The sequence below is a fragment of the Opisthorchis viverrini genome, assembly GCF_000715545.1.
Source record: "Opisthorchis viverrini unplaced genomic scaffold opera_v5_28, whole genome shotgun sequence".
Lineage (NCBI taxonomy): Eukaryota > Metazoa > Platyhelminthes > Trematoda > Opisthorchiida > Opisthorchiidae > Opisthorchis > Opisthorchis viverrini.
In genome coordinates, this window is record NW_008751684.1 from 1,715,680 (window position 1) to 1,731,775 (window position 16,096).

Sequence of the window (16,096 nt, forward strand, 5' to 3'; positions counted from 1 at the left end):
ACTTTTTTTCTCATTTCGGGTAGTAGCTGCGTGGAATGACATTCCTCCGACGGTTGTCCACGCTCCTTCTAGAACCCAATTTAAAGCCCTATTAGACATTTATTTATGCGACTCCTCGCGCTGGCAAGCGTACTGCCCCGCCTTGAGAAAATTAAGAGCAATGCTACACCCTTTTTCACTTGTGCCTTTCAAGTGAACGACAGCCACTGACCGACAAGAACAAACCGACCCGAGTATCCGTGACAGGGCAGAACATTTATCCGTCTGTTAATTTCTGGCTGACAATTATGCCTTCCACCATCTCTGAAACTGTCGAAGCTGAAATAATTACATACACGGATGTTTTATATAGAAATCGATCAATATAATCACTTATCGACATAGTTTTATAAAAGGACGTGGGCGCATCCCCATTGAACTTCGCGTCTGCTCACTTGTTTTTTTGCGCTAAGTTTTATTCCCCAAAACCGTCTGCTCAATTCAACGGTTGTCTGTTTTATCGTTCTCGCTCGCGGTGTGTTTCATCGGACTACCGAGCAATTCGTTTGGTCCTGACTGGCCAGGACCGAATGGGACACGCAGTTCCGAGAGTTGCCGAAACGAAACTAACGCAGCATTGGTTGGTGTCTCTCGATTTGGACATCCTTAACGAGCAGGTTTTCCAGCGTCACTGAAGTTACTTCCCAAAAGGCCAGAGAAGCAGAAGGTCACATCACTGAAGTATAAGTTACTCTACTTAATTTATGTTGCGTAAGCAGTGCATCAGAATGGTTCATTGGGTCACCAAAATAAGCTTGCTGGCTTAATGTATATACTCGACATAGGCTCTTGCCAGTATGGTGCTCGGTTTTCATTTTCAACGGAAACACGCGTCCAGAAAGGCTATTCTTGTTTGGAATCATGGTAATCGGGTGACCTCCTGCATCGACAATAACTCATATATGGTCATTCATTCCAGTAACCACGGTTTGCCCCGATTAACTCATCAAGACGTCCGATAATTTGATAGCCACTTACATATGAGCTTTTGATATGGTTCCCTGGAGTTTCGTGAAACTACTATTCAGTTTGGAGTGGTCCAAGGATACCGAAGTTCAGTACGAACATGTTTCCGTTGGTTTTCCACTTGTTTGTGATGCTTTGTGAGGGGAGGGGGTGAGTTTGCGCTTTGTTTCGTGCGACACCCGAATCTCGATCAAGTCCCTATCATTTTTCCCATATTTATTCTCTCAGAGGTTGTACCTTCAACTTGTGGGAAATTCCATTACAGTTTCTCCCATTTTCTCTCTGTGGTGGCACCTAGCTGTCAGTTTTCCTCTTCGATGTTTGTTCTATCTTTTCATTTGGTGTTACCGTGGATAACCCTATGAACAAGCAGCTATCAGTGCTAAATAGTGTCGCATATGAATCACGGTCCGATGTAAACCGTGCTGAACTCTCCGCTAGTCGGTGTTCCTCCCTATCGGGTGGTGCATGGTGTGCATTACTAATATCGCATTTCAGATCCGTAGCTGCGTTAATGTGTAATTGCTTATCCCTGAAGCTGTCGACGAAATAACTCTCAAGGTATACTCTGGCTTTACCGACCACATACAGGCCATTCTCTACCTTTCCAAAATAATTCTAGACAGGACAGTCTCATCACGAAATTGAGTGATTGCGTTACTGTACTTATGTATCATATCCTCCAAATTGCGGGAAAATGCAAATACCGTCCACTATCAGTAGTCGAGGCTGCAAAATCCTGATTCCGGTAATCTCAGTCATTGATAAGCCCAAAGATGTGTCGCAGAGTTTTCGTCGGGTTACTGTACCATCTAAGAACTCAGTCCAGTCAGTTTTCTCACTTATCTGTTGTATTTCCGCTCCGGATCGCATTCAGGAATAGTGCGAGTTCGTTGCGCCTTGTACTCGCTACCTCTGATTCCGCAGTTCAACGTTCTGCAATATCTCCAGGCATGTGATACTCGACTACTACTGCGGCGTCAGTATCTACCCTGACCGCTCATGTTCCATCGGAACGTGAAAAGAAACCAATGTTGTCGGGTTTTAAGATTGGTCATCCCTGCCGCTTATCTATTTTTGTGACCATATCAACCAATCCAAGTCTACTGGAACCCGCTGACTGTGATAAACAAATTTGTCATTGATTTCAGTGATGACCAACCCGAAATCGGAAAGTGTAGGGGAGTTCTCACTGTGAAGTCTGCAGTTCTCACTAGCTCTATCAATCAGCTCCAACGCAACCTGTTTTTCAAGTACTTCTGAAACCACCGGCAACTGATTCGTGGGTTAGAATTTGGAATTCTGATTACATGTGACAGTTGCTTTGTCTTCCATAATGGCATTTAAGAATGCGTCAGATAAACACCTAGTACAATTTGGACACCCATAGGTGCGAACCAACACCTGGTGATTCATGCCGGGGTCATTAACTGATAACCTCCACGCGATGGACTCGAATGATATGGCTGAAGCACACCAAGCCTTCCTCCCACCAATATGAACCTAAACTTGAGTATTCTCAAAGTTCTAAGAGACTCTACCGTAAACGGCTTTTGTTTGTCTTGGGTATGTTCCATACCAACGGACGCCATATGATTTGCCAACTCGTAATCCTTAACCTAAATGACCGCTCTTTAGGAACTGCTGTCACCGACAGCCCACCACCCCACGGATACTTTATTTCCGACGTTGCGCTTCACTCTTTCTACTAAAATGGCCTTGATTTTGCTCTCCCTCCTAATCTAGGAATAAACAATCGCTAATATGATGTATGGAGCGACAGCCGATATGTGACTTCTTTTCAGAAGGATACTAGTGATTGATGTCATAGGCATAATGGTGTCAGGTTGACTGCGCTGTGACAAAGTCTTTGGCATCATGTATTCCTCGTCGTCTTAAGGCAGCATGCGAGGCCCCAAACTAACTGGGTAGGGGCTGAAGCAAGCATGTTTCCACTCCTTCAAGTTTTATAGCAGCATTGTATGTACAAGCGATCAACAATCTTGGTGTTCCTTGACTTCAGGTGTGCGTTTCATTCTGTATGTCGGTTGGGCCTCTGAATACGCTTGACCCATAATTTCCTGAATACAACGGAATCCTTACATTGACTTAATCCCGGGCGTTACACACAATGGAATCTCTCTGATAACCTGTCCCGCATAATTTACATCTTGTAAGTTTGTCCACCACCTCTTTTTAGTTCATTTCCATCATAGGTGGGATTGAAAGGTCTGTAAAACCCCTTTTCTCAACTCACTGATGATAACAACCATGTCGAAGGCAAAAACAAAGCAAAACCGTTTTTGAACCAACTTGGTGTGTGCTTTGCACATACAAAGTGCATATATGTGCTTCAGAACATAGGTCTTTCAAATTCGGGGAGAAGCAGTGTAGGTTAAAGGGATTTTATACGCATCGTTAGTTAGCTCTGATGAAGTTTTTGATGAAGTCAGTACACTCTTCTCAAGGGTCCGAATCATGTATGCGAACTGCGTCACTTGTGGCGTAAAAACTACATATCACTGGCTTTCAAGGGTCGCATGTATCAGACTACAGTAAGGCCTGTTTTTGTTTGGTTAGTAAACATGACCTCTACAGGAAGGTCATTTGTGGAATCCTCAGTTTTTTACCACCGATGCTCCTAGCTTTTCTCGTATCGATTGGCTTCTGCATGTCAATAAAAAAACAGGTATTCGGTTGTGCAGCGGCTACGTCGGTTGCTGACGAAATTGAACACCGTAAACTGCGGTAACTCAGCCATTTGTTACGCATTTTGAATCATTGTCGCCCGAGAAGAGAGTTGTCCTCCGTGCGTTCTTCAAAATGCCGCGGACTACGAGGTGCAGAAATTGTGGGTTGTAAGGATGAGGTGAAATAGATTGCGAGGAACTCGGATGTTGTTGATGCGGTCCGTCTTTAAGGACGGGGTTTGAGTACCATCTCCGTGCTTGACTGACCGTCATCAAAGACGTTTGCGCTGTTATTTCTAGGTTATTTGATTAGACATTTAAAAGTTTAGGAAACTGAGGATTCTTGTGGAGTGCCTATACCCAGTCCCTCCTCTTCCCGTCTCGGCCTTTCTCTTTCACTTTAAGGCCCGAAATGAAGTCAAGTAAGCTTTTTGGTTGTACGGCGGCCAATATCATTGTCAACGCTAGTGTTGCTGTCTCCGTTGATAATAGGGTGACGATAGTGCTGTGTTTTCGGGCCATAAGTCTCAAGGTATGATGGGGCAAAGTCGAAACTTGTGGATAGTCCAGGCGCCGTTGGTTAAGCCATCGGTGCAGTTAACCAAGAAGGCTGCGTGGATAGCTAGCTGCATCTGCTTTCGCAGTATCTGCGGGTAAGTCTGTGATCCACAAACTAGTGATAGCAATTAATGGTGAGGAATATATATGAGGAGGCTGTCGCTAGCCTAAAACAACCTAAGGGTGATAGTGCAATAATTTGGAGATACGTTTGTCTGAAAATCAAATGTGACCACTCATTCGCTCAGTCTCATTCGGATTTACTGAAAAATATCAGTATTCCCACAGCACATACGTCCGATGCTGCCCCCCCCCTAGAAATCGACGACTTATGATCGTTTTTCAAATATTTTATGAGAACCAATGTCCTGAAGTCCACTTGCCCCTCAGAATACAACAAGCTCATCCTTTCAAGCGTCTGGAAACATTCATCAACTGAAAAGAAATTAGAAGGGTCTATTTAATAAGAACACTGAAATATAGTGGGGTTAATGCCACTGTAGAAGTGGTTTGTTTGATACGAGGCCAACGATCCTTTGCGGTCACCTAATTTCTTTGTCACTGAGACTTCATCTGTTCCAACTACCTTGAAAAGGGGATTTGTCGCAATATTTAGATAAATGGAAAGATTACCTAAATAGTTTCCTCTTTTGGTCGACATTGTCTAACAACTGAAAGCCGGCGTTTGTATGCTTCGGAATGTCACATGCGATTCCAGGAACTGAGGGGAAATCAGACCTAGATGTACGTTTCCGATATGCAACGTTGCTTGTTTGAGGAATGGGATTAGTTCACGTTCTCTATAGACTTGTTGGATTTCCTCGGATTCCTAGATTATTTTGGATTGGTCATTGTTGAATAGTGCCTTACACATCTTTTGGGTTCTTGGATTCCAGTGATGAGTCCTCATGATATAAGCATCAGTGTCACGTCATTCTTGGTCTGATGGTGTTTTGAGGAAGACAGTATTCACATGCCTTTATTGGTCCGAGTAGACCGCTGTCAAAGCTGTCCGGAGTACTGTTACATTAATCAATTGATTTATCACCTGTTATTTTGAGGGAATTGTGCTCTGTGTGGACTAGCTGACGCTCGTTTTCGGTTTAAATTCGAATGCGACACTATCCTGTCCAGTGAGATATCCAAGTCTTTTTTACATAGTAGCCATGAGTTCGAGATCCAGATAGTCTCGGTTTTTTTGTGCAATTCACTGGTGCTACCATTTGTACAGTGCTACGGGGAAGTCTTTATCAAATTTCCTGCAGTTACTTACCACGTATGTTGGGTTATGCTTAGCTCACCACCGTGACCATACAAACCAAATCTCGATGGCTCTCTATCCTCTACTTCCACTGTTCCATGTAGGAACCTTTAATTCGCGTTTTCCCTGGTATACAAGAGTGTTAATAAGAGTAGTCCACGCTCCCTCAGTAGCGGATACTACCAGTGACTACTTATATCTTCTCTTAAGGCAAGTGTCCGGGAAAAACTCATTAGATTACTGTTACACCATTCCTGAAACTGCCAGCGCGATAAGCGGAAATCCGTGAGCCAGTGCAACTGCCGTTATTGTACCATCAGATAGACATCTTTTCATTCCAGTAGGCTATCCGAAGAATGGTTTATTTCTCACTCTGATTTTGGAGGTCTCTTTTTCGAGGATATAGAATGACTACACAAAACCCAAATGTAGATTAATGTAGACATTCATACCGAACGAATTTCATCTCGGTTTACATGCTCCGTATATTGAACCACAAAAGGAAACATAAAACAACTTTTTAAAAGTCCTTGAGTAGAATAAATGTTAGCTATTTGAGGTACATCTCCCCCCAAACCTGACATCCACGTCTTCAAGGTCATGATTCTCTTAAATACTGATTAGTTTGATCAACATTTATGTCTCGTTCAGCCGAATAGTACCATAATGATACAGGAAAAAGAAAGAGGGGGCGCCTCATTTATGGTCTTCAAATGAGCTCCATAGCGATGCATAGTGACCCCTAGATTGCCTTTTTATTTGTTGATAGCCCACCATCTGGTCTAGTTCAGTCTTCTTCCGGGTTTCCAAAGTCCTAATCGGATAGTCAGAAGCTTCTGCTTAATCGCGCAAACCTGCTGCCTGTAATGACTGCACTTCCCTATCCTGGTAATCCTTCATGTCAAACTCTCGTTGTGTCCCATATTCCTCAGTTGTTATGATTTTATCTTCTATAGAGAAGAATGTCGGTAGCTCAGGTGGCGTAGATGGTCGTTGGGTTGTTCGCTGAGCTGGGCAATTTGGTTGCAAACGTTTCATCACCAATCGAGGTGACATCATCAGTGCGTAGTTGTGCGTAGCGGTGGGTTAGTGGTTGTGCACAACCATGATTTTATCTGATTAGTGTGACCTTTGGGTCGCATTGAATGTCTGTTCTTCACTGCCGTTTTTTTATCTCAGCGTACTATCCAAAGCAATGAGTAACTAAATGCCTGCTACTATCAACGTTTATTTTTTGAGAAGCAGTGAACGTAGAAGAGTGTACAGGAGAACAGTGGATAAAACGGGATAAACGTTTTATTTGAAGGCGTGTCATCAATAGTTTCCAGTAGGACAATTGGCAACTAATGCTGAATGCTCTTCAAAACACATCAGATGCTAGCACAGTCAAGACTCGAAAATCAGGCAAAAATGTCCGTCATATAGAGGCAGGTGTAACATTCAACTGCAAGAATGTTCACTTTATGCCATGTGTCGGCGTTGATAGTCATCCCAGCTTTTCCCAATCCGGTCGCAACAGATTCAAGCTCCTCCTTAAGGTAAACCTGACTTTCTGCGCACACGGCCCGGTAGTCATCGAGGGCAGAACTATCCACTTAGGTGCCATGGAACTGGTATCCTATATGCCGCCTTAACAATCCAAGAACATTATCCATTCCCATGATGAACAATGCTGAGGAGAGTGGATCTCCATGCCTCTAACCTCCAGCAATGAAATATGGAAAATGTAGGAAATTTCTACTGCATTCCCACACGACCAATCGGTATATTGAACCAGAGGTGAATACACTACGCCGCGGCATATTTGACAGTTGCCTCATGTGAAACCGAATCAAACGCCTTCAGGATATCAACAAACGCGAGGTTGAGATTAGAAGCAGTCGCTTATGAGTGGAGAAGCAGGGAGTGTAACACCGATCTAACCTCCAAACAACCGTCTTAGAGTTGCAATGCAAACTGGAGTAAATGCAGTTGCAAATTACGGCTCCAGCGATCAGCGAGCTCCTTATGAAAGTATCGATCATGAATATATGACGTGGAGATAGGTCTCAGTTGGTCCGGTTAATTTGGATTTGGAACCTTCGGAACTAGGGAAACACAAGCACGGCACAGATGCGGCGGACAACCCTCAGACAATAAGATTATTGAAATACCCATGCATCACTTCAACATTGAACCGGTGGAGCATCCTGGGCGTAAGCTTGCCCAGACCTGGGACGAATCGCCCGATAAAGTGATAGTACGACCAACTTCCTCATCCTGCTCACAGCGCCATTCGCGTGTTCTGAAGCAGAATGCAGTGGTTTCCAGTACTGCTGGGCGCCTAGAGGTCGGTCGGTGCCACTTTTATGCAGTTCCTTCCACGAAGCATCAGGCACAGCAGACGCTGCATCTTCCCGTCTTTTGGTGGTATAGAATCTGGATGGCGGCCCTGTTGCATCGGAACATATGCTATCGGTTGTCAGGCACAAGAAGGACTTGCTGATGACGGCGCCTGGAGACAGGCTTCTACATGTGTGGAAATGTCCCGGATGCGTTACGGTCCAGAAGCGACAGGATTTGCTCCGGTGTCATGAAGCCAGACTGCAACCATTTGGGGAAATGCCAGAAGGCCAACATTAGCGATCGAAACTGCCAAAATTGGATTCCAAGAGTTACACCGTGCATTCCAGGTTTGTTGGAACAGGGCGCTATGGTCCTCAGACTCTGACGAATGTGAAGCTGTTTGACCGCTGGTTTTATCGGGGCCACCAGATGCGATGCGGTCGGGTGTGCTTGCCGGGTAAGCACGTGTAACCTGGTTTTGATACTGATAGCCTGTCAACCAATAAAATATTGTTCCAGTCTCACGAACAACAGGGTTCGTGTGTCACGAGATAGACAACTTGTTAGCCATCCGCAAGAGTGACCGTGACTCTTGTAACCAGCGGGCACCGAAATTCTTAACTCAGCCAAGCTTATGTGCGTTATCCTGGGTGGGGTGTGCGTGTCGCCGGTATTGACTTAGGCAAATCTTTGTCGGACAGTGGCCAGAATAATCACTGCAAGCCAACTGGGCAACCATGTCCGTGCCAATACTTTCACGGACGTGAATTCGACGATGGGCTACCGAGTCAGTTCCCGAGTTGCAGCACTTGCTACAGTCGCACATGAGCCCAACGAATCTCTACTGTATGCTGGTTGGAATTGGAGCATAGGTGCCAGCTAGATCGTGCTGTTTATTGTTTCGAACCTAACCAGCGCGTTGAAACCAAACAGATTGATTTGCGTTATCTGGACTTGCTAAAGTGTTGGCCCACTCAGACTGACATCCGTGCTACCCAGTCATCACCACGAGGAGGCCAGTACTACCACTACCAATACAAAATAGTGGTGCCCTTTTGGAACGTATCTGCTGCACAACTCGAAGAAACCACGAACAGTTGGGTACTTCCGGGTCGCTCAAGCCTAGGAAGAAGCAATCGAAAAGCCGGGATCGGGTGTGAACCACCGATACTCCAGTTAGTATTCGCCCGCTTTAACGGCCGGGCTAATCCGAGTTCATTCAAAATGGTTGGGGTAGGAGGGAGTCAACTGTGGTCTCCAAATTTAAAGCTTCATTTATATAAAATATATTTCCACGGCAGCGAAGCATTCGTGTGGGTGTTGAAGTCTATTTCCACGATAATATTTGTGACGGTTGAAACAGTGAAATTCCGGTAGAACTAGTGAGGCTTATCTCGTTTTGATGGATAAACTTGCAGTTGTTTGATTCATTAAGGTCCTTATTCACAGTTTGGAGAACCTGCGTTTTGTAAGGAGGAGGTTCCCAGTGCCATTCAGGCTTCAAATAGTGGAAATAATGCTCCTGGCTACGTCACCAAAATGATTACCGATGTTTTATTTTTTTGCAAACTGAAAACTAATTCGGTATCCCACCACGGTCGGTGGCACTGTTTGAAGTAATAGAAATCAGAAACCTGCTGGACCGTTAGGCCCACTATTTGTGGTATTTCAGTGACATACTCAGCGGAACTCTTAAGGTAGGTTGAATGTATCCATTGTAGATAGAGTGGCATGGATAACCAGTTGGACAACCTCCCTAGTAAGACCCAAAAGGAGCGAAACCAGCAATGGTCTGTCCAAGAGTTCTCACCTAACTCTTATTAGCAGTCCAATATCAAGAGAAGCACTCAGATATATTGAGTGTCTTTCCAGGCAAGATACAAGATCATCATGGTGCAATGCAGTTGACCGGGGACTAGCACGAACGAGATGTTCATTTGATTCCTAAGTTACTACCGTCATAGTTTCTGACTGAGTATACAATACCACTGGACCAAGTAGATGTTTTGAATCTACACTATAGGTTGTGCACCAGGTGTGCACATTTATCTGAATATTTCTTCAAGCAGTTATTACTATGAAATGCCGCCACGATTGGACCTAATTCTGTATCTTTTCAATCAACTAGCGTTTCTTACAGAAGTCAGATTTAGTACATCTTCACACGCTGCTTGAGGCGCGTAACATCTATCAGTCTCCTTTCAACAGGAAGATAACGCCGATGATCAGGGTAGGGTGATGTGTAAGTTGGATAATTTTACTCTTGTCAGTGTAGCACGAGTAGACAGTGTGATGAAGTTAACAGCTTCTGCCCCATAACGAGGTCTGTTTGCTATTCGAAACAAGCTTTTATTCGTACCTCCTATCAGCTTGCACGTTTCCTTTTATACTTTAGACACAATCCTGTAAACAGGATGGGTCGGTTGGGCGAATTCAAATTGAATCTCTGCACTGTAGTCATCTTTAATTTCGGTGTACTTTTGGGAATGCTGCTCAGCCGAGTTTACCTTGTCCACATGGAGCCCGTTTTTATTTCGACTGCCACAGCGAAGTTGGACTTCACAAATGACACATACGGACATTCAAGTAAGACAGTACCTAGAATCTGGACGTTTTTATGTTTCACTGTGGAGTGTTTAATGTTCTTTGCCTTTCCTCAGAAGCTGTATCCCTACGCACAGTTTTCCTATCTATGTTCATACTTTCATTGTACTAGCTGTAGGGAGTGAAGCAGAATAGCCGTTTCATATGCATTTATTACTGCGGTGTGTTGCACGCAGTATTATCACAACCATCTGTTATCTTCACCTTCCTCGGCTTCTACTCAGACCCAGACGGCTAACAGCAGAAAGCCGGGCATGAGTCCGCACAACTTCTCTTTGTGTTCGAGAAAACTGTGCTGTAAAGTTCAGGATGAGAGGTTTCCGACGATGACCGGTTTTTGACACCAGTTGTTTGTTACTTGAATCTTAGCACCATTCACTAACTGGAAATTTTTTCGTTCATATCATTGGCTTGGTCACATTTCGAGTACTCTACTCAGCCCAATACTGAATCATCTTTAATAGTCAGATTTCATAAGCAGAGGTCACATTTTCGGTTCAACGTCTGTGTTCTAATTTACGAAGCAGTCGTCTTAGCTATCTTGTGCCGTTCTCAAACAAGCATCAAGTTCTCAAATTCTGAAACATCCTCTCAAACTTGTCCATGGTTTTGGAGATCCTTTGGTTGGATAGAATCCGATGCAGATTTGCTGTATCACTGTGTATAACTATGATAGCAAAAGCGGTTTGCGCACAACCGGGTGTGCTACTGCGAGTTGAGCCTGTGAGTCCGGTGTGAATCCGAAGGGAAAAGGGCGACAGGCCAACTCGAAGTCGTGCTGTCAGTTATCAACCGACCTAAGGATGGTGATATCGTAGTGGACATTAGCATTTCATTCGTCAACTTTACTTACGTGTGATCTCACACTGTCCACACGGTATCGTACAATCACACTCGCCAGGGACTGCCCAAAACAATACAATTTGGTCGTCATGTGTGAACAGGCGCTACAGGTACATTTTTACGAATTATAACTTAGATAATGGAACACAGAACTTGGAAATTATCATATCACCGGCAATGGATACAGCATGAAGGCGCTGCTGTCCTGTAATTCTTGTTTCGCTCCTGTAGGTGCGTACAGATATTGGGCAGCTCCCATAGTCTATTGGTGACAGTACGTTAAGATCTAAGACTGCTCACCATTTGCGCTGGATTACTTACGAGCTGGAACGCAAATACGCTCTGTTCCAGCTGAATGAGTCCATCATTCATTGGGTTCATTGCATCTTTGGATTCTGCCAATGGCTGTTTCCCTCACTTTTGCCAGGCATCATTGGGTTACGGTACTACCATGACCGTTGTATGGAATGTAAGAATCTGGCCGAATTTCCAACAAATAAGGGTCTCAACTGGCAGAGGAAGATGATTTGTAGAGATAGAGGCTACAGGAATATTCCATATTTCGCACCAGAGGAACGAGTCGGCTTTGTTCGATGAATTAAATGTTTGTGTGAACACTACAGTCGTCCACTTTGAAAAATGATGATTTGAATGGCCGTTTAAAAGTTGAGTGGATCGAATGGCAACTGACTGCATATTTGATCACTTGAAGGTCCGCGAAGTAGAGGTTCAATGGATCGAACATCCGTGAATGGATTCCAATTAATTGAACCCGGTGGTTTGCTTTGGAGCCGGGCTCATACTGCACACTCGATAATTTATCCGCATCTGAGGTAGGTGTGTTATAAGCGGAGTTCGATCGTTTGACACAACCTTGCTCCGTCGCTCTAACAAGCTGCTCATCAAATAACCAATTAACCTATGGCTAGGTATTCGGTTGTGACAAAACTGGCGGTTTGTCAACTTAATCTGTCTTGGATGTCTGTGAACTTGTTTGTGTCTGTTGAACAGACCATCCGATTAAAAGATGCATGTTTCATGTAAATTAAGACTAGCACACTGTCGAATGTGTCCAACTGAACACCACACGAAACTTAATTCATGAAATCTCACGGTTAGCTTGAATTACATTCAAGTTTAGTCGAACTTGAAAGCCCCAACGACTTTCCTAGGTTCCGGTCAGTCGATGTATGCAAACGAAATACGTGTGCAATTAAGCACCCAACTGAAAACGGTGCTTTCGAGAACACCACCGAATTTGGACAATTTACTCATAGTCTACTTTGGGCAGAAAAATTAACTGTAAGTAGATTTCAGCGGTGCCTGACGCAAGTTATTGACTTGCCTCTTGAGTGCAACCGTATGCCATTTGACAATAACGAATTGTTCACTTTCATAACAGTCACTTACCTAGGAGAGTTCCGAAGGTGAGGTTTTCAGAAAGTTCAGCACTCCTAATTTAATATGGTTGACGGTTGACGTTTTTGGAAATGAGTGAAATAGTCCCTTACACCGTACAAAAACTTATCAGTGAGCCCTGAAAAATCCTGCTATCACATGGCATCCACTGAGAAAGTCTCATTTATTGCCTTCTCATGGCATAATGACGGTGTTCGTGACAGGTTTGTTGACTTCGCTTGCCCGAGTCGCTTGTGCGCCACATATACGCGCTCCCAGCATCACAAGGATCACACTTGGCGAATTCTCCCCAACGAGGAAACGGAATACCACACTTCCTCATTGTCCGTATTGTCACCAATCTCTATTTCGTGGCATCTGCGAAAAATCCGCAACGTGCTCAAATGGGCTAGACCGTGTTAAAACCTAATGAGCTGATAAGACTGGTGTGATTCACAGTACTACCTCTGGCCACACCAGGACCACACGCAGTCGGAAGGATTTGGACTCGAATAACGTTATCCAACTAGGTCAACAAGATACGACTGTCAAACTCGTCCAACTATCACACCGCACACAAAGCATCGCCACTATACTGATATGGAAGCGGCCACAAGCACTAGCGACTACGCGAAGTTGTTTCGCCATTTGTGACGAGCTTCCAGAAAACGAATATTTGAGCACTGTCTCTGGAGAACGCATTCCTGACGGTGGTGGACAACCTTACCGATTGTTCGAAAAGTTTCAACAAATCTCAAACATCGGGCATCAGTTTACGCGATCCTCAACATCGATCCTCGACATCATTGCACGACAATTTGTTGTCTTCCAACGAAAGAATTAACTGACTCATCAATGGGCCAAAGAAATGAAAAGCCTGTGATGAGGGTAGCATCTCTACGAAGACCTAAGAGTCATGCACTCTTGTCCTTTTAGTCATACTTCGTGGTATAGTCTATCCGGTCAGGGATACCAGTGTTTCCGTCCGATTAGGACGTCTTTAATCTTCTAGCTTTCTAAAGAAGAGGTGACAACTCTTGGAAAAAGTTTGGAACCGATTGAGTAGTCATCGCTTCAGAATGGCTTGGTAAGCAATCGGTAGTGTATAACTGGGCAACGTTTTGACAAACACACTCATTTGCAAATCAATTTGGTTTTCACGGGAGACTCAAGTGAATCTCTCGTTTATGATGTTCTTCAACTGCATTTAATAGTTTCCCTTATGAAAATATTCCGCGATATCTCGAATATCGTACCAACTGAAAGATGAGGCGTCATGTGTGCAGCACATTGAGCTGAAGAACAACATAAACGTGAGATTCACTTGAGTCTCCCGTGAAAATTAAATCGATTTGCAAATGAGTGTATTTGTCGAAATTAGTCCAATTTGGGTTCAAGTAGAAAATAAGGCTGAAGGAAACTTGGAGACTGCGCCTACCTGATGAGCTCCGAGAAGGGTGAAACCAGTCGTGGACTGTCGAAGAGTTTTCAGCAACCTTGTGAGTGGCAACCTTTCGCGTTTGAGAAAAATCTTCATTAGGTCAAGTCAGCAGGTCACCAAGTTGACCAGCTTTTGAGGGAGATGGAGAATCATTCAATAAGCTCTTTTCATACTGGTATACTAGATCAGTGTTGAATGTCAATTAAAGGGTCTTGTCGGTAAGTATGGGTTGGGGGAGTTTCAACTTAGATCTGATCAGGTGTAGTTCCTAAATTTTTCACTTTATTCCATATCAATCATGGACAGCAGAGGTCATTCGAAGGATTCTAAGCACAGAAGGAGAACACTGCGCTCTGCACTGGTGCAATTGAACGATTGCCTACCGGCGAACAGAACCAGGGACTTTGTCTACAAACGATTGCACTAAGGTCCACATAGGACAGACGTCCAGGGAACTTCAGAGCAGGAGAAAAGTAAACAACAAAAAACGCAGATGAACATCGAGCGTTACTGAAAGACACGGTGATGGCGGAACGTGCACTGGACATGGGACACAAGATAGGTTTAGAAAATGTAGGGTTTTGGAGCGAGGACTACGGTCCACGCCACAGAGAATGGTGGTCTAGGTGGTGGTAATCACCAACCATCCCAGTGTCAATAGAATAGAATGCGTAGAACTGGCAAGCGTGTGGTGGACGATTTTGGATCAACCGGGCTGACACGTGTTGGTGTACGGTTATCAGAAGGAGTCGTAAACACATGTAAGTTGTATCTGATATGCACCTAATCTCACCCACGTTTCCCCCGCCCCCTCTACTAAATTGTCATAGCACTCACAAGCCCATAAAGACTGAGGAAAGCTACCAGTGGTAACGAAGATGAATCGTCAATTGAAGCATCTTGAAGTAGAAGATTAAGGAACCACACCCGACACATGGTGAAGAGTAGATAACCTTCGACTTGCTATCCGTGAACGGAATGGTAATTGGAAAGGGTGGATTGACCACGGGCCCGATTTGAGGACTGATGTCTGTCTTCGCTACAGAGCACAGCAGTTCTCAGTGGACTCCCAATAAAATCCGTCAATACACTTAATCCGTTGTCTTAGAAATGAACGCCTTCTTCTCCATCCATATTTAGTTACAACAAACTGTTTAAGGTAAACAAAGTGGCACTGCAGTGTGTCGACGAATCCAGCTACAAAACAGTCGACATAAATTCGGAGGTTGCACAAAACTAGACTCTAAATATTGTCAAGCCTGGGGAGTTTCCGTCGCTCTATCTGGCTTTTATATTTCTGAGACACAATACCTCTAGGTTTTTTGCTTACGGACCATGTAGCGAGCAAGTAGGAAAACAAGCAGCCTTGAATGTTTGTCGGAGGAGGCGAATCACGTGATGATTCAAAATGTTATCTGTACCAGAGGGTGTCACAACCCAAATGAGTGGGTGGCGTTGATGAGCTACAGTGCAAAATGTTATTGGAAAACACAAAATAGAAATGTGTCCGGAGGCAGCCCTCTTAACCCGAGTATCTCACTCAGGAACCACAGTTCTATGTATCACCCCAACTGATCACTCTTCTGACCTTTGTGTGGAACATTCCATCGAAGATAATCATGAATGAGAGTTCATCCCGGCCGCTGAGTCTCTCAGTAACACTTCCTCCGCTTATTTACGGTCACTTTACATGGTTACCCACTCATATCTTGCCGTTCGGTATTTTCACCAAAAAAACGGAATGGTTCGCGTAGGCAATCGGCAAAATGAAGTGGCGTCTAGTATTCCACATGAATCTGCCAAGATCATCATCATCATCATTATCAACTGTAATAACCGCGTACTGGTCGTACATTGGTTGTAGCTGCCACAGTTTCGTTCACCGATGATTGGGGGGTAAGTAGCTGCGCATTGCACGCGCGAGCTGGTAAATTGGTGCATAAATCCAGCACTGTCAGTGAGTTGTCAAGC

The 16,096-nt window shown here is 44.3% G+C and overlaps 1 protein-coding gene across 1 annotated transcript in view; it reads left to right on the forward strand.

Annotated features, from left to right (window-relative positions):
- T265_02347 (hypothetical protein) overlaps window positions 1-16,096 on the forward strand; it is a gene marked incomplete at both ends in the record, with an annotated part of 42,972 nt that overhangs the window by 2,781 nt on the left and 24,095 nt on the right. Inside the window, 2 exons of the mRNA XM_009166561.1 lie at window positions 27-192; window positions 10,235-10,425. Of these exons, the coding sequence (XP_009164825.1) occupies window positions 27-192; window positions 10,235-10,425 (357 nt within the window). The remainder of the gene's footprint in view (window positions 1-26; window positions 193-10,234; window positions 10,426-16,096) is intronic.